Raw genomic sequence first — 20244 nt, forward strand, 5'->3', positions numbered from 1 at the left:
AAAGTTTAATTGGACTGATGAGTGTGAGGAATCCTTTGAAAAGTTGAAGCAAGCATTAGTGACTGCACCCATTTTACGGGCACCAGATTGGGACCAAATCTTTCATGTCCATATTGATGCTTCCAACTTTGCAATTGGATGTATTTTGGCTCAATCTGGAGAACACAATAAGGATTTTCCAATCTCATATGCTAGTCGACAGTTGAACAATGCTGAGAAGAATTACACCACAACAGAAAGAGAAGGATTATCCATGATATATGCAGTGAAAAAGTTTCGCCATTACCTTTTGGCAAACAAATTCATATTTTTTGTGGACCATCAAGCATTGCTATATTTGGTGAATAAGCCTTGTGCAACTGGAAGGATAGTAAGGTGGTTTATCATCCTTCTTGAGTTTGATTTTGAAGTTGCAGTTCGAAAAGGAACAACTCATCTAAGGGCAGATCATTTGTCTCGAATCACCTCTGGCGAAGCTCCTGTGGGTGTGGATGATGATATGTTAGATTCAACACTTTTCCTTGTAGAGACAGCTCCTAGATGGTCTGAATCCATTTTAGAAATTTTGACAAGTGGGCAAATACAACTAGCGGGTCCTAATGTGGACCTATGGCGACCATTCAAGCTAATCTCAGGGAGATTATATCGTCAGGGTAATGATGGAGTGTTGAGGCTTATACCTAACCCCGACCAATATGAGGAGATCTTGGAATGGGCACATGCGGGTATCGATGGAATCCATGCATCAGCTACCACTTGTGTGCGACGTATATCTCAAGATGGGCAATGGTGGCCTACCATGCATGCAGATGCTGAAACATTTGTTCGTAACTGTGCTTCATGTAAAATTCAGAAGCCAATTCATAATGTCACATTATTCCAAATTTCAACTACACCAAGTTGGAGTAAGTATATTGTGGACTACCTTCAGCATGGTCATACAGATCAAACAATTCCTAAACATCGAAAGCAGGCTATTAAAATTGAAGCGGCAAACTATATGCTAATAGAGGGCCAACTCTACAAGAGGGGCAAGGATGGCAACTTACGCATGTGTGTATGTGAAGCTGACTATCTGAAAATCTTAACTCATGCATATGCAGGTGTTGGGGGTGGACACTTTTCTGGCAATACCATAGCTAAGTTGATTAGGTGGTCTGGGCTTTGGTGGCCAACCTTACAAATGGATGCCGAAGAATATGTGAAACGTTGTGACGATTGTCAAAGGACCAAACCTCCCATCACAAAGGACAATATGCCATTGCGGCTTATGTTAAGCACACGTGCTTTTGCAAAATGGGGTATTGATTTTGTCGGTCCCATTAAACCTCCAGCTCGTAACACGCATGCAGAATATATTATAGTCGCAACCGACTATTTGACCAAATGGGTAGAGGCAAAGGCAACAGTCAAAAATGATGCCAGAACCACAGCCAAGTTCTTGTATGAGTACGTGTTTACACGCTATGGCTTACCTATTGAGATCGTTAGTGATCAAGGTGTACACTTTGTAAATGAAGTCATAGAATTTTTGCTTCAAGAATTTATGGTAATTCACAAGCGTTCTGCACCCTATCATCCCCAGACCAATGGACAAGCCGAGAGTACTAATAAGATTCTCTGCACAGCACTCACAAAGATTGTTGAGGGACATAGGACTGATTGGGAGCAAAAGTTGCACTCAATTCTCTGGGCATATAGGACAGCCTATAAAACATCTGTGGGCACAACCCCATTTGAACTTGCTTTTGGGCTAGATGCAATTCTTCCCATTGAATTTCTTGTACCTACTCTACGAGTAGCTAAACAATTGGATTGGACTGGTCATGAGCTTTCACAACGCGTTGACGAATTGGAAAAGCTTGATGAGACCCGCTTATTGGCAGTAATGGGGATGTATGCCGAGAAGAGGAGACAAAAGCGATGGTATGATAGAAATGTAACAACTGGCCGATTCAAAAAAGGAGACCTGGTTCTCTTGTACACACTTAAGAAGCATAAGAGAAAGCTCAAAAAACGTGGCTTAGGACCGTTTGTGATTAATGAGCTTACTCCAAGTGGTGCAGTGCGTTTAGAGACACTAGAAGGTGAGCAAATGCCTAACTTCATTAATGGAAGTCGTCTCAAGAAATACAATGAACCATTAACTGAAGCCATGCTTCAACAGATGCATGCTGCACAAACACGGAAAGAAGCACTTGACCTACTTAAACGTCAGGCTCAAGAGGAGGCTAAAATTAGAGTTGCAAAAGCCAAGGAGCGTCGCAAAGCTTCTATGTTGGCCATACAGTTGGCTACTGATGAGCCATATGTCGAACCATTCAATATTCAAGTGTGCCTTCATCTTCATGAGACTACCTACTTTGTCTCGGCCTTAATTGACTCTGGTGCAGATTATAATGTTCTCTCGTTTGACACCTGGATAGCCTTGGGTCAACCACCACTTGTGCAAATGCCTGTGGACCTACGAAGCTTCTCTGGGGAAGATAACCCTATAGAGGGAAAATGTGTCATTATGATGACCATTCAGGATCACCAGATGTGAGTGCCCTTTTATGTGGCACGTAAGTCCAAGGCAGTAGTAGAGGTTGTTCTCGGTAGATCGTGGTTAAGTGCTACCAATTGCTCATTAGATTGAAAGAATAGACAATACAAGTTGCAAATTGATTCTGATTGCATCTTGGGATCTGCTACACCACGAGCTTTATCGTGTCAAAGGGGTAATGTTTCTACCTTACCCAACCCACAATCAAAATCTGCTCTTGAAGCTCCAAAACAAATGATGTGGATAATTGATGAGTACTCAAGTGAGGGCCATGGCTGGCTTGTTCCGACTACTCTAGTTGCTGCTCAAAGAAGGCCAGGTAAGAAGGAATTATCAATGTGGCTACCCAAAGATGCGTACAAACTTGTACCATCTAGTCCAGTTGCTAAGCCTCCTAAGAAGCACATCATTTCCAAGCCTAAACCTCGGATTGTTAATCGATGGGTCCCAAAAAATGTGCTCAAAGCACAAGGCTATTATGAGGGTGCAACAGCAATTTGGCTTCCAAAATGCCATGCTTTGACAGGGGTAAAAGAGTGTTTCAGAAAGATTCCAAAAGCCACAATTGATTGTCCATATCAGTGGGTGCAAAAGAAGTCAACACAAAATCTTCAAGAAAGGAAAGGTGGCTGTGATAGCACCTACAAATCTACTTGTGTTGATCTTCCTAAAACATGTATTGAAACACCGGTTGTCCCGATTTCTCCTTGTAACACAATTCAACCATCAACTTGTGTACCTACGACAAGTCCAAATGAGTCTCATTTGAGCATAGATTCTAGCATTTCAATGACTAAATCCTCTTATCTTGCTCAAATTCCAAGACAATTGCTAAAGTGTCCACCTCTTAAAAAGGATATACCAAAAACTAAAGATAAGGCATTAACACTACAATTAAAGCTCTTTGGTAAATCAATGTTTGAATAATGTAGTTCCTTATGCCTTTAGAAGATGTGTACTTTTTGAGATAATCTTGTTTTTTATTGGAATTGTCATGATGGATATGAGTGTTCTAAATTTCATTGTTCTACGTCCAGATAACTCCTGATGGATATTTGGCGAGATACATGTCCACCATGCATTGACCCTGATAGTACTCGACCAGATCATCGCGGGGGTTATAGTGCTCCTCCATTTCAAACACATTCTAGGTACTTCTATGCTCCCTTAGGTGAAAATTGCTATGGGCATCACTTTGTCACATTATTCTATCAACAGCATCACCCATTTCCACATTGTCAAGAGTGTGCACGGCTTGTATTAGAAGAAGCTTCACATATTTGTTGGATATGCCGCTCTTACTTTAGACGATATGGCATGGGCTTAATGAAGCAAATTGTGGGAGTTACACCCCAACGCCATAATCTTCTTAATGTGAGAATACCAGAGAGAGGACCAAATCAACGTAGATTACCTGAGAAGGTTCAAGCACAACAATGGAGGGATACAAGCCTAAATGACTTGCAACCACCGATCTTGCAAGCCCTCCTTCCCCAAGCCTCCACATGTCAATATTGGATCAATATGAGTACCTACATTGCATAGTTCCAAAATCAAAACTGTCTGATTAACCTTCCCATAGAACCAATGCCATACTTTAGTGAGGAAGCACTCCTTCCTCTACCACCTTCTCCAGCGGCAGGTTTTTGTGAGGGGTTGTCTCTGCATCCTGAGGAAATTGATACCATCTTTCCAGCAGACGAGGACACGGATCCACCACCAGCGCAAGGGTAAGTTCAGTGACTCCATATTAATAAGATCGACAAGCCAGAGCACTTTTCTCCCACTGGGTTTTTCCCCTCGGCTATATTCGGTGTTTGGCACCAATGGCAAATTTTATTCTTTTCTTTTCTTTTCTTGTTTGTTAATAAAAATTTTGCAGAGATCTTCGCTAAAACAAGAGCATCAAACGCGCCCCAATAGTCCACCTATCGTGCAAACAAATTAGGAAGGGGGGAGACATGCTACGCTTACAAAGATCAAGGAGGAGCAATCTGCACAAAATCAGCAATGCATCAATGCAAACGAACAACATCAACAGGGCACTACAACAGGTGTATTCAAATCTTAATCTTTATTTCTTTATGTGCTCTTATCTTTCGAATATATGGTTTGCATGTTCACACAATGTTGGCTGGTTTAAGTTTTTGATTAGTTGTTAAAATATGGTGAGTGAATTCTAGAGTCTTAGAAGACTTAGGAAAAGATATTTCTATCTAAAGACAGTGTAGGATATATGCCAATGGAGTATGCCAAGCACTTATGCTTTCAAGGTATATTAGTTATCCTTAGTGGTAGCTACCTCTTAGATATGAGCTAGGTGCTAGGAGTAATAAAAATTTATAAAAATTATACCCTAAAAAATATATATCCAAAGTAAATTGAGACATGACGTGTCTATAGCCATGAGAAATGCTTGGTAGGACCTGGGGTTGTCTTAGCACCTTGGGGCCGATGCCTTGGTTTCCATGGGGTGAACACTAATGTCTAAAAGCTTCGGAAAAAGACCTTTGAGGAATCTATCGCCTTGATAGATGTTGGTAGGACTCGGGGGTACACTATGGGCCCTCGAGACCGATGCCCTCATCTTCATGGGGTACTCCTTAGGTCATAAAAGAAAGAAAAAGGGTCTGTCGCCATTGAGATACTTAGCGGTCTTTAGATTCTCTTGGCGGAGGTCTCTTGGCCATTGCTTGGGTCTCTTTGGGATGGAACCTTAATCTTTATCACCTTCTCCACACACATCAAAAAAAAAAGAAAAAAAAAAGAGAAAAAAAATGAGTTCCAATCACCTTTGCTCATATTTAGGAGTAGGTTTGCCACTTAGGAATAACTTACATACTTGTAGGACATTGAGACTGCGGTCATAACCGGCAGTGTACAAAGCACACTTGCCTTTGCATAGAATTATCTACCACTTAAGTCTCATTTGGACTAGTCTTTACTCACCTATTTTAGTACTCATTAAAACTTTAATCAGCCTTGCACTTGTATGCTCACGTGTGAAATTATCATTGCTGATTTTTCTTTTCTTTTCTTTTCTTTTCAATAAAAGACTTTAATGTATCAATTGTTTTTTGTTGCAGCTCTTGCTACTACCGCGCTCGAGGACGTGCGCAAAATAGGAAGGGGGGAGTGTTGCATGACAAATGAAGATCAATACAAGGATGCAACAAAAAAGACACTTAGGGCTCTTGAAAAGAGTTCCACTTTGTAGATGAATGTGGGAGAGGGCTTGACAATAATCCCACATGGGAACTTTTGGGAGTTCTAGAATTTTTGTATAAAAGGTGGCTCATTTGAGAGCATGGACACATTGGGCAAACTCATGTTAGAGCTCTCTTGAGACTAGCTCTCCCTCTTCTTCCATAGAGGTGCAAGCTCTTCTCTCTCCCCATCTACATTGTTGTAAGTTCTATTCTTTTGTTAATTCAATGCAATGAGTTGATATTTGTCTCTCTTCTCATGTCAATTCTCTAGTATGCATGTTTCTTATTGATAGCTTCAAGGGTTGTGTGCATGCTAGGGAAATGAGTATTTGAGAATGAAGAATGCTTTGATCTTGTGTAAGCAATAGCTAAGCTTTCTTCTTGTTTGGATGTATGGATGAGTGGAATGTGGAGTTGAGTGAGCAATAGCAAGATTGAGCTTGAGTGTGTGTTGAGTCTATGTCATTAGTAGTAGTTTTCTTAGCATTCTCTCCATCAAATGGATAAGCTTTTGTGCACCGGTACGGGTTGAATCCCTAGCTCCGAAAGGGATGCTAACGTTTTGAGTAGAAGACCTTCCATTCAAAATATATCTATGATTGGGAATACATCTTTTGACTCTATGCATGAGACTTATGACCGACCCTGACTTTGGTGACATTTGGTCTAGCTTGAGAGAAAATCATTGGAGCCCTTTTGCTGAGTATTCCTACGATGATGGATAGGTTTTCTTTTAGAAAAGATTATGCATTACTTGACCCTTTAGACATTCTATCCCAAAAGAATTACATCAGCCACCTTATGCGGGGCATCGAGGTGTTTCATCTACATTCCAGACCATCTCTAGTGACTTTTATTGGCCTAAAATGAAATATGATGTAGCTAGATTTGTTTCTAAATATGATGTTCGCTAAAAAGTAAAAAGTTACAAGGGTAAGAAACTTGGTTTGCTTATGCCTCTTCCAATTCCTAACTCTCCTTGGGAATAGATTTATATGGACTTTATCAGTGGTTTCCCCTTGACTACAAGCCATAATGATATGATTTGGACCATTGTTGATAGATTTAGCAAACATGCATATTTTCTTCCTTGTAAAAGGACTCTTATTACACATCAAGCTGCTCCACACTTGTTTGTTAAACAAATTTTCACATATCATGATTTACCACACAAGGGATTGTTTCTTATAGAGATTCTAAGTTTTTTAGTGATTGTTTCTGATAGAGATTCTAAGTTTTGCAGTGATTTTTGGACTACATTGTTTGATAATCTAGGCACTAAGTTGGATTTTTCCACTGCATTTTAGTCTGAATCTAATGCTCAAACTAAAGTGACAAATAGCACAATATTGGATTTACTTCGTGCATATATTTCATCACAACCTAAACAATGGGATAAGTATATCCATATTTTACATACATCAACACACCGCATTCGTCCACTGGAATTTCACCCTTTGCAATTGTGTATGGCAAAGTTTTACCTACTCCTATCACTTGTTTGTCACACAATATTAAAGCTACAGATAAATTCACCATTGATTTTACTTCCATTCATGATCATGTTCGTAATGCTATTTCTAAAGCGTATTGAAAAGGGACAATCTTAAAAGTGTTAAGACTAACCCTGTTATCAAGCTAGCTCCTCGTTTTTATGGTCCTTTTCAAATTACTCTTAAGATTAATGACCTAGCATATAGGCTTTCACTTCCCTCTCATTTGGGAGAATTCATAATTCTTTCCATATCAGTCTTTTGAGACCTTATAGGGGGACCACTCCCTACACATCTTTTGAGACCTTATAGGGGACCACTCCCTACACATCTTGTATATGGTCTTTTGAGACCTTATAGGGGACCACTCCCTACACATCTTGTATATGAGGAAGCACCTAGTCTTGTTGACCAGGTAGAAGAACTTCAACTTGAGGCTATTATTATCCATGAGACCACTACTACTCTCACTAGTATTGTGTATAATAGATATCTTTTGACCTTCAAAAATCATCCTTGTGAAAATGCTAAATACATGCGTGAGTGGTTTTCCACACCTATCTCGACCTCACCCAATCTTACTTTCAAACGCGGGCCAGTTGATATGACGCAAAGCAACCCCCATTTTTGTAAAAGGGCAAGCCCATGCATAAGCGTGCATCTATTTTTGGATCATGGGCTATTTTTATTTTAATAAAACATAAATACTCAAGAAGTGGGAGGATGCTGACACTTTTTGAGGGGGGATAGATTGCACCCAATACTCTCTCATGTGTTTATTTTATTTATGGTTTTATACTATCTTGCTCATGGTAATAATTAAAGTTTATATTTTAATCCGTTTGAATGACAAGTGATGTGTCTCCCCAAGATCCAATTGCCTATCACAATAATTGAGCTAGATTGCTTGGAGGATTCAACTCCAAAACTAGCTTTAAAGAGCAACCTCTGAGAGAGATTTCATTGTTTCAATAAGAAGGGCGGAAAGTGGCCATGTCTATACATTAAGACTTGGTGAAATCCTACTATATCACAAAGTTTACTTATAACTAAAAGCTAACCTTATCAGGATGGCATTCTCCTTTGATACCTCTCACGTAGTATACCCTATTTGACAAACCCTATTTGACAATGAGGAAGGTAAATTATATGAAGATGATGTAAATGATACTTCAAGAAAGTGGAGCCAAAAACACATGAAGATGGAAATAAATGTTATAAATACACCAAAATATCATGTGACATTGGGGATACGGGCATCTAGTCATTGGGTATATAGCCAACTTGGTGTGAACACTCTTAGGAGTGAACAACCTCTTAGTTAGAGTCAAAAGATAGGGCTTTATGCCTATAAAAGAGTATTGTACTTGGTAGTTCATTTAATCCCATTCTCACTCATAATACAATCACTTTGTTTTGTGCCCAAATTTCTCTCTCTTTTTCTTCTTCCTCCTCAACCATGGAGAGATTCCATTCTCCATAGCTCCATGGTTGGACCTATGATTGCTAACATGGTATCAAAGGGGTTTGATTTTTTTGCGAGCTTTATTTGGCGAGCTTTTTGGAGATAAGATAGTTTTATGTGAGCTTGTAAGAAAAATGATACATTTTGGTGAGCTTTCATATAGTAAGTATTTATGAAAGAGAAATAAATACATTCACATACATACATACATATATACATGTATATTCTCAAACACACCTACCTACCTACCTGCCTGCCTGCCTACCTACCTACCTACCTACCTGCCTACCTGCCTGCCTACCTACCTACCTAAATACATTCACATACATACATACATATATACATGTATATTCTCAAACACACCTACCTACCTACCTACCTGCCTACGTGCCTACCTACCTACCTGCCTCCCTACCTATCTTTCTACATATATACATACATACATGCATGCATACATACATACATACCTACATACCTACCTTCCTACATATAAACACACATTTTATGTCCAAGAAACTTAAATATAGGCACAAAAATACCTATCTATGTACCTTTCTTCCAATGTTTATTTCAACACAAGTAAAAACAAGTATACCCGGCTCATGTTTTCTTACAAAAAGATTGAGTTCACATTTCCTTACAAGAAGATATCTGGTTGGTATAACTCCTTTACCATAGCGTCGCAAGCTACCTACAATAAGACTTTAGAGTACGTGACAGTATACTCCATCCCAAAGCAAGACAAAAATAATATTGGTTCAAATTTTGTTACAAAAAGATTGACTTCACATTTCCTTACAAGCTTAAGTAAGCACAAACATGGAAGGCTTGATTAAAGCTTAAGTAGGCACAAACATGAGAGGCTTGATTAAAGCTTAAGTATAGGCACAAACAGGCTTGATTAAAGCTTAAGTATAAGCACAAACATCCTTGCTTCGAGGACGTGATAGTATATTGTCCACTTCCTCTAGTGATAGTATCGGTTGATGCATTACCATATCCTCATTCTTATGTAATCCCAAAACTCGCAAGAAGACAAAATAGATATGCTTACATGCAACGTAAGACTTTCCTCTAGATTCTCTTTGCATGAAATCAGGACATGTACACCAAGGTTGTACCTTGATGTGTATAAAATAGTCCTCTCCACTCTCACATGCCAAATGAAAAATAGAGTAGGGGGATGGCTGCATTGCACTCTCATTAAGGACTGTCGCTGTCATGGCCTCGGCACTACCAATCCTCTTTTTTGCTTCTTTGGAAATCCAATGCCTCCACTTGGTTGATCTCTTTGTATTCTGTGTAGCATCATGTGGCCTCTTGTCACTTTCTTTGTTGCCCGCTGCTTGTGTGGACGTTTCTCCCACCCGCGACACAAAAGGTTCTTCATGAGTAACATCTAACTTGAACCCTGCCTTTACTAATTTATCTACCTCTTGGCTGGTTATGTTGGTCCCAACATCCACTTTCCACATATCTGGGTATGATGGCTTGTATATTATGTTTGGATCTACATGCCATGTGTGTGAAACATCTGAAGGACAAAACCACATCATTTGAGCCTTTGGCCCTCCCGGACCAGGATGTCGTCGCTCTGAGTAGAAGCTAGGGGCAACAACTCCAATAGAGCTTCCCTATATGAATGAGTTGCACTTAAGTCTTCCAAACACCATATTGGGGAATATGGGAATTTCCCAGTAGTTTGGGACACGTGGTCAAATCTTTGGATTAATCATAACTTGAACACCGTTACTCCAAATTGAGCGCTCTATAGCTCACTAGATTCCATTTTCCAAGCGCTTTCCAACAATAGGTCACATGATATGGTTTTGAGAAACTTATAGGCATGTTATCCATGTCCCACCTTTTTAGTATTCAAAAAATGGGAGTTGGGAAATTCCCAAACTCACGAATATAGTGTTTCCATCAATACCTCCCAAACATTTGACTTTTGAGTTCAATGGGGTTCGTCTAATGGCCCACATTGTGCGTCCAACGGCCTCTTGCTTTACATGCATTTGTCCTCCGCTCATTGTGCCATAATGTTGTTTAGGCTCTTCATGTCCGACATCTTTGTTTCCTCCAGTCATTGGACTTTTTGGTCCTCCCCTTGAAGCGGGACTTGCTGCACTGTTTGTTCTAGATCTATCTCCAAAACTTACTCTTCTTGCTGTTCCCCGATTTTGACGATGTCTGCTCTGCATGACATAACCTGGACGATGTGAGCATTGGTCTACTTCCGTTGTCCTCACCCTCTTCCGTTGAATAGTCTCCTTATCCCCATGTAGAGGCCTTGATTCCTCATACATAGGAGTATTAGCTACTGTTTCATGGACCATGCGAGCCACTTGTGGTGGTGTCAATCTTGACCTTACTGCTACCCTGTCCAGCAACTTGCTCAAGCTTGGTCCCTCACCTTTGTGCTTCCCCATCTGATATGCATATTGCTTTGCACTTTGTAGTAAAGCGTTTGCCATATCTGAAATGCACGCACCATACAAGCTAACCTTTTCCTTGTATCCTTCACCAGCAAGCCAACTCCCATGTACACTTTCAGATAAGTTTGTTCGAGGGGTTTGTGCTAAATCCACCGAGCTTAAGACCACCTGCACACAAGAGGTTTCATACAAGAATTCATAAAATTGACTCCAATGCAAATGCATCCATACAACATATCAGTTCTCCATAAAATTTCTCACCCTTGACATGAGGTTGCCCCAATGTGCTATTCGTACTTCCCACCAACTCATCCACGTATCCATCACTGATAGTTTTCCCTCATGAACATGTCCATTTCTCCACCACTCACGAATCTCTTTACTTTTTAAGAAAGCTGACTCCTTATTGGTTGCCAATCTCCATTCTTCACACAAGTCAATATGGTGTTGTCGACTTTCTGCCTTCACGCATTGTTTAGCATGCTTCATCAAACTTTGTTTCCAATGGAATAAGCACGTTCGCTCCCTGTCCTCCATAATGTTGTGCGGACCCCCATTGAAAACGGTCCTAACTGCACACCAATTAGACCCTGCTTCATCAGCCATAAACCCATAGAAGTGTGCGGGTGCATAACCGCATTGCTCCATTGTGCTATTCAGCATTTCCCAAAATAGTACTTGGCTTTTTGTATCCTCCTCCTTCATTTCGCATGTGGCAATTGTCAACAGCTCTTGAACACTATAAGATTTTGGAGATAATTTTTTCAGTCAGCTATCATTCAAGGTTAATGAAAGAAATGAAAAAATTGGAGTACGTAGTCTCACCTTGGGTCGTAAACATGACAAGCCATTGTTGACCAACCAAAAACTCGATGAGTGTGATAAAAAAAAACCCAGGATTTTGACAAGTCACCTCCACTGTCACACCGCATGCGATTCACCAAGTCCTGATGCAAATATCTATGAGATAGTTTTTATTGCCCTCCATATCATAATGAGCGATGATTTCCTGTAGGCTTCCATCGGTCCTAGTAGCTTTCACTCCAGAAAGGGCATGTGAAGAAGGCAAAAACCCTTGTAGATATCCGTGACTGACAAGCGTGGTCTAATGGAGAAGTATTAAAGTTTGAGATTTTTTGCTACAGCCATCAAGCTCCCACTCAAAGGTAACAGTGTGCTCCATAGGGAAGGCAATATGAAGATGCAGAAAGGACAGGAGAGACGAAAATGTGAAACAGAAAGGACAGGAGAGACGAAAATGTGGAATGAAAATATAAAAACGAAGGAACAGGTGGAGCAATCACGATTGAGAATGAAGGAGGTTGAAATGATAAAACAAGGTGGAGCAATCACGGTTGAGAATGTAGGTGGTTGAAATGATAAAACAAGGTGGAGCAATCACGATTGAGAATGACCACGATAAAATTTTTTAATAAAAAATATACAAATGTATATGTATCTACAAATATATAAAAAAATACACAAATATAAACATTTATTGATTCTAAGTGTTATTTTAATAAAAGGCTTATCTCTTTGTAAATACACACACACACATGTTTATATTTATATTATTATATTGTATATATTCTAGGCTAAGAACCCCGGATGGGGATATATGTAAATACACATACACACACGTTTATATTTATATTAATATATTGTATATATTCTAGGCTAAGAATCCCCCAACGAGGATATATTTTTACTTATTTTAGGATATACAAATATATTAGATTATATATCTAGTAGGCTACACACACACCACACACATTTATTAACATCAATATATATATACATATTTAAATAGCCTAAACTATAAAATGTACGTGTGTACAATAAAACACATAGAGCCTAATACATTTTTAGACATTTATTAACATCAATATATATATACATATTTAAATAGCCTAAACTATAAAATGTACGTGTGTACAATAAAACACATAGAGCTTAATACATTTTGACATATATATATGTGTGTGTATATGTATCTATTTTTAGGCTAAGTATGTTTTAGGCCACACACACATATGTGGTGCTTAGTTTAAAGGGTACACGAAGAAATTTAGGGTACATGAAGGATTCTTTCAAAACTCAGCCAGCAGGCAGACGAATGCGCCGGCAGAAGCAGACAGAAGAGGTAAGTTTTTTTTTCTTTGTTCTCGATTTTTCTCTGTTTTTCTTTTCTCTGCGCCGGCAGCGGCTTCGTTGGAGGTTTAGGGTGTAGCTTTCGTAACCACCGGCTCCACCTCCACCATGGCCTCCTCTCTAGCTAGTCTACTCCCCCGGCAGAGCCTGGGGATGGTCTGCGCTAGCGCAGACCATCCCCAGGCTCTACCGAGGGAGTGGACTTGCTGGAGTAGAGGCCATGAGGTAGAGCCGGTGGCGTTCCTTACGTGGTAGCTTTCGCTGCGTTGGCGGAGACGAGGTGTACGTGGTAGCTGACGGTGCTGAAGACGAGGTGTACGAGGTGTACGAGGCGCTAATGGTGCTGAAGACATCGAGATTGTGGCGTTGCGTAGGTCAAGTGTTAAGTGTTAGGAGACACCGGCTCCACCTCCCATGGCCTCTCTTCCAGCAAGTCCACTCCCCCGGCAGAGCCTGGGGATGGTCTGCGCTAGCGCAGACCATCCCCAGGCTCTGCCGGGGGAGTGGACTTGCTGGAAGAGAGGCCATGGGAGGTGGAGCCGCCGGTGGCGTTTGAAGAGGTGGAGCCGGTGGCGTTCAACTTTCCAAATTTACCATCTCTACCGTCTCATTGCCAAGTGAAGCCATCATTGAACAATGCATGCTTGAAGTGATAAGCATGTTTATGGGTGAGCATAAGGAATTTGAAGATCTACATTTACAAAATATTCCACACATTGGCTACTTTCCTCGAAGGTTTCAATGAAGTAAAGAGCTCATGGGGGTGGCACATCTATCTTCAAAATGAATTTCGGAGATTAGCATTCGATTTTGCCATCGACCTGACTCAGGAAAATCTATGACTACTATAAGCATCTCTCCATACCTTCCACCCCATCATCAAAGGACATTCAAGGAGTGTTTCATGGTCGAATTTTTCCAGTGCAGCATGTCAATTTTTTTTAGTAAATCCTCCACTTCAACATGAGGCCATCCAAAACTTCTTGCACTCACACTGCTCGTCGTGTATAGTAACGCTTCCGAGTGAGAAATCTAGACAATTGTAATCTCCACCCACCCTAGCTTAGATATTTCATGTTGTATATGGCCAAAGGCCCATTGTTGTAATGAAAGTCGACCATGTAAGTCTTGTATATGTAAAGAGGACACGTGTGGGTGGATAAACAAAGCCCAGTTGTATATAACTGACTTATGAGGGTGTCTAAGGTCACTTCTCATAATATAATCTGCTATTGAGCTCAAGCTTTGGAGATCCTTCCTTCTTGATTGTCTAGTTCTCTTCTTAATTCTTGCATGATTCTATGTTTATGTTTATCTTTGGCTATGGAATCTTGTTGAGTTACTTTCTTGCATATGTGAGTGCTTGAGTGTGGTGTTTTCTTGAGGTCAGCTTGCTTTATTCTTGCTTGAGATCAACAGGATAAGGAGAGAGAGAGAGAGAGAGAGAGAGAGAGAGAGAGATGGAGTGAGTAGAGAGGAAGCTTGTTAGCTTCTCCCTCACGTGCGATTAGATTATGGATGTCCAAGCATTGGTTTGGTAGAGTCGTGTAAGTCCCATTTGAATGGTGCATTTCTTGTACGCATTTATCATTGCTTGAACATATGGCACAATGAATTTGAGCTCACATTTGGCTATGGATCATCGTAATGATGATGACAAAGAAATGGGCAGACGAGTTCGGGTGCATTTCTCAGTAGTAAGGCTTGCATAATGGTTCTTGCACCTGCACATCCTTCTACGCTTATATCATGGTCCTCTCGGACGAAACACCAATCCTCTCGGACGAAACACTGCAATGGGTTTGCATCACTGCCACCATGAATAGCCAATATATATTAGCTCCTTCAATGGCTCTTGTATTAAGCTAGGAAGCTCAGGTTTATTGGTTTCTCCTCAAATGTGCACTCTAACCAGAAGAGCCCATTGCAACTCTAGCTCTTCAATATAATCCGTGGCTTCACTTCATGTCTATGCTATTCTCTCTCTCCCCACACACACACACACTAGTAGGAGATGTTTGTGTGTGAGGTTGATGTTTTCCTATATACATGAAGTAGGGTTTATGTGTGATTCAGCTCAAACTTTTTGCTACTCATATTCAGGGCAAAAGAAAGGAAGATGGCTCCAAGAAAAGCAGGAAAACAACAGGCAAAGACTAAGAAAGGTATATGATGTGAATAGCCAAGATTCTATTGAGATTATGTTTTATTGTTTTAGATATGCTTACTTGGGCTTGGTGTGTGTTTCTTACAGACAACAGGGGATACTCACTAAGATCTGGGCGTGTTTGTTTGACTCTTAGCGAGGAAGCTCAATCACGGACACCTTTGTCCTCACATGTATCTCCCGTTAGAGAGGAAACAGAAGCGCATAATTCTCTTGGTCATGAGGAAGAAGTGCTTGTGTTGGAGAACGAAATGAGCTCACCTCCTCCAACTCACACGGAGAACCCTGAATCTAGTACTGGGGAGACCCATAGAAGGCTTCTTGGAAAATCTATTGAATTGGGATTGCTTGGTGATGTATTCACTAAGTTTTTTGTGCAACGCAATTCCTCTACCCCATTGGTCCCTTTATGTAGGCTGATTCCAAATGAATCCATCCGTACAGTTTCTACCCAGCTTGAGGTGTTTCGTGATTCTTTTGACTGCCATGGTTATGTCGAAGCATCTCCTCCTTTTTTAGTTTCACTTACACGTCCAGGAAGCTCTATGTATTTCGCGGTCACACAAATAGACTTGCAAGAATGGGGACCAAACTGGGTAGTACAACATGACAGATTTGAGGATGAAATCAGAGGAACTGAGTGGGAGGATCTCAGTGGTAAGAAGTTTCTTGTATGGGATGGCAATCATCGTGTGAAGGCATGGATGTCTCGAGTGCGCGAAGGTATGTTCTTTTGAATGTCATAGAGTGATTTTATGCAACATTAAAAGTAATATATTGTAATATCTTTATTTTGCTTTCTCTAGCTTGGTCTCATAGCCCCTCACGCCATGTCCGGGTCAAATGTCAATTTTTGGTTGTGGACAAGAAGCAAGAAGGAGAATTGCTATTGGCTTTGCGATCTCAAAATGAGTAAGTGATCTCTCTCTACTTAATTATGGACATTGTGAAGTCATAGTTAAGTTCTTAGCTCATTGTGACTCTTTACAACACAGATTGGTGCGCACTAGTGTGACACCCACATTGTCACATGAGATCTTCATGTTTCAACGATTTGGAATGGCGGACAAATCATCCATATTGGACTACCTAGGTGAAGACGTAAGGAGGTGGGCTTTAATGGAGCTTAGTTTGGAGCGACGAAGTGGAGAGCAATGGTACAATGCTCCAGCTACAATCTTGGCACAGCTTGTGTGGAAGGTAGTGTTTGCATTTCCCAATATCATTAATAAACGGATTATCAATGTTTTTTAATCGTGTGAGTGATAATGAGTCCTTTTCGTTATACGTAGACACCGTTTGAAAATGCGGTGAAGCAAGCTATATCATGCATTGATAGACATGCCATGGGGTTGCAAGAATATGAGACAAAATGTGAGAAAGCCAGACGTGGTGTAGAGCAAACATTTCGAGATAGAGCGTACAAGATGCTCATAATTGCAAACCCATCCAATGGTGATGCATTCTTTCAACTCGTATATAACTATGATTGGTCCAAGAAGGGATTGGTTGCTCTGACCAAAGAAAAGCTCTACACAGTCGCCATATCTCGGATTTCAACTCAAAGGTATGTCACATGTCAATAAACCTCCCTTAACATAAACTAACCTTAATATCTAATCTCTTATGGGTTTGGTATGATGCTGAAATAGGAAGACGGAATTGCTTCAAATGCTTATGACCGGGAGGGCAAAGGACAAGGTAATTTCAGAGATGTTTGGGGATAACAAAAAGACGTTGCTGCATATGAAGAAAGAGTTGTATTGGGAAGAGCTAATAGGGGAGGCAGACTCTATTTTGGAGGGTTTATTGGTATATGATGATGTTATCTACATCCCACCATTTATGCAATGGGTGCAAGAGGAGCGATTGAAACACATACCATGGGCCTTCCATGAGGTGTGGGCAAAGATTGGAAAAGTAAAGGAAGGCCAAAAGCAACCTGAGGTGGAGAATGCCGCAAAGAGGGTTGTCTATAGGTATATATCTTCCAATGCCATTACATTTTTGTAGAAAATACATATACGCTTTTAAAAAAATATTTTAGTACTGTTTGTTTTATTTTGGACATGTAGGTGGGTGCAGCTACTCATTGGCCAAGGTCTAATGGACGAAGAGACGGAAGCAATCAAAGAATGGGTAGATCCAAATTCCTCGGAAACAATGTATCCGAAGGAATGGGTTGAGAGAGGGGTTTCTGATTGGGAATTTAAGAGATGTCCTTGGTGGTTGGACTATCCTCTAAATCATGTGCCTCCAAGTGAGGAGCTTCTAGAAAAAGGTACTTTTTTGCTTTCTACTAAATTATATGCATGTAAATGTAAATGTATATGTTTATGTAAACCTTCCTACCTATACATATGTAAACTATCCATATGCATATACATATTAGATACATATACATACAGATATATACATATACAAATACATATGTATATACATATGTATATATACATATGCATACATAAATACATACCTACATACATACACTAAATTCCTACATACATACAAAGTTCATGTTACATTTAAGAATTGGCATGTTAGATTTTAAAGAAACATTGTTAAGTTTTGATATATACATACCTACATACATATACATATAAATAGATACATATACCTACATACATATACATACACATACATATACATAGACACATGCCTACATACATATACATAGATACATACCTACATACATATACATATACATATGCATATACACATACACATACATGTACATATACATATACATAGATACATATACATCTACATACATATACATATACAAAAAGGTATGGGGATTTTTACCTTTTTACTAATTATCTTGATCTATTTCTTGAAGAATTTAAGAATTTCCAATCTGAGCTTGAAAGAGAGCCCCCAACTCAAGAAGACTCTAGAATACCTTCCCCACAGCCAACAATCTTGACCCAGTCTCCAGTAGTTGGATCCTCGCGCGTGGCCCCAAAACCATCCACACCACTGTCACGAGTGCCACAATCACACCAAGAGCATACATCTACATCATCTCAAGTGCAACGTGAGAGGCGAACAAAGAGACGTCTTGACATTATGCATGATGTTCAAGAGGGAGACCCCACAAATGAAAATCAAGAGAGAGACCCTCCAGAGCATCTTCAAGAGGGGGAGGTGTCAGGACAACGTGACATCATGGACATGACTAGTAAGAGTACTTTCCATTGCAAATTTATTTTGAGAAGTGTGTGCTTTCGAAATGCATCTCATTTTTTATCTTGTTTACTTGCAGGTGAGAGATGTTTTTCACACATATTGCTGGTAGACATCCACACTCTTTCGGAGGGCTCAGATAGGTAAAAAGAATAATTTCACCATATAATTAGTTTTCCAAGTTGTACTTACCAAAACCAAACATCATAAATCTTTTATGTAGTGTGGAAGAATTCTTGATGAAGATTCCCAAGGCTCTATCTCATAGAGGTGCTCCCTCAGATACAGTGGCTCGCCTCGTATGGGCTGACTTTCCTACAGGTTTACAAGTTGTTGATGTAGATACAGATGGGTGTCCCTCATGGAATCAAGTTTCTTCATCATTGATACGTGCCACACTCAGTTTTGTTGGTTTGTTTGTGGCTGATGAGGGTTGGTTTGTGTGTTTGAGTCTAATGGATCAACTTCCTAAAATATATTCCATGGGAAAGAAAGTTGGATTGGTCATGCATCGAACAATGTCTGTTCATGTGGAATCAAGTTATTTGTATGACAATGGAGAATGGGTAAGTCATAATCTCTAAAATATTTCCCTTTGTGTATACATGTTATGTGGTATGGATATCCAAACATAATGTTTTCTCGTTATGGTAGGTGGATACATTGGCGCTTAGTATGTTCTATCGAGTAAATTGCCATGTCCCTATTATTGATCGTGAGGCTGGGCAAAATGTTTCAAAGAAGTTATTCAACGCTCAACGAAATTTCATTTTTGAGAAGAATAAGAAGCATCCATTCCAACGCACAATGGTCTTGGAGCGCTACATTCGAGGTGGTGCAGAAAGATCTCCTATGTTCTTTAGGTGAGACAATTTTCATTCTGGTCATTTTCATAGCTACTTTTTCAAAATACTTAGATGCACGTTTATGATTGTATTTCATTGTAGGTGGCTAGTGGAGACCTTCTCAAGTGAAGGAGATAGTGTCTTGGACGTTTTTGCGGGATGTGGAGGCTTGGGACGTGCATGCCAAGAGTTAAAAAGGCACTATATGGGGATAGAGAATGACATGGAGGTAGCCAAAGCATGTCTGGGAGATTTCTCATTAGGTCGGGATGACATGTAGAAGAATGCTATAATTTGTGGATCAAAAGACTTTGTATTCGAGATTGTCATGGTTTGGAAGTTTAAAGATCGATATATACATTTTTGATCTTTAAAAGATTGTGTTTTATATTTAAGTAAGTAAGAAAGTATGTATGTATGGAATGTATGTATATATGTTAGTGCTGCATAGGTGGCTCTTGTATATATGTATGTATGTATATGTATATGTATGAGGTGTATGAATTTATGTAGATATATGTATATATATAATTATATCAATAAGTATGATGTGGATCAAAGACTTTGTAATCGAGATTTTCAAGGTTTGGAACTTTACAGATCGATATATATATTTTTTATCTTTAAAGGATTGTTTTTTTTCCTTTAAGTAAGTAAGAAAGTATGTATGTATGTATGTATGTATATATGTTAGTATGTATGTAGGTAGCTCTTGCATGTATGTATGTATATGTATATTTTGTAT

At 39.7% G+C, this 20244-nt stretch overlaps 1 protein-coding gene across 1 annotated transcript; it reads left to right on the top strand.

The window, feature by feature from the left end:
- Nucleotides 1–19313: 19313 nt before the first annotated feature.
- LOC147610296 (uncharacterized) lies at nt 19314–19779 on the top strand. Its single transcript, XM_086786547.1, has 2 exons — nt 19314–19517; nt 19602–19779. Exons 1-2 carry the CDS (start codon nt 19330–19332, stop codon nt 19777–19779), a joined length of 366 nt encoding a protein of 121 aa, XP_086642673.1. The 5' UTR covers nt 19314–19329.
- The last annotated feature ends 465 nt before the right edge of the window (nt 19780–20244 follow it).

Source organism: Cibotium barometz, chromosome 49, assembly GCF_041138505.1.
Source record: "Cibotium barometz isolate CiBa-2024 chromosome 49, ASM4113850v1, whole genome shotgun sequence".
NCBI classification, from domain to species: domain Eukaryota; kingdom Viridiplantae; phylum Streptophyta; class Polypodiopsida; order Cyatheales; family Cibotiaceae; genus Cibotium; species Cibotium barometz.

What these genes read in the sequence shown, in the direction of transcription:
- LOC147610296 (XM_086786547.1), top strand. Translation starts at nt 19,330, where the DNA reads ATGTTCTATCGAGTAAATTGCCATGTCCCTATTATTGATCGTGAGGCT. An exon ending in AGATCTCCTATGTTCTTTAG is followed by an intron (nt 19,518 to 19,601) that starts GTGAGACAATTT and finishes ATTTCATTGTAG; the next exon opens with GTGGCTAGTGGAGACCTTCT.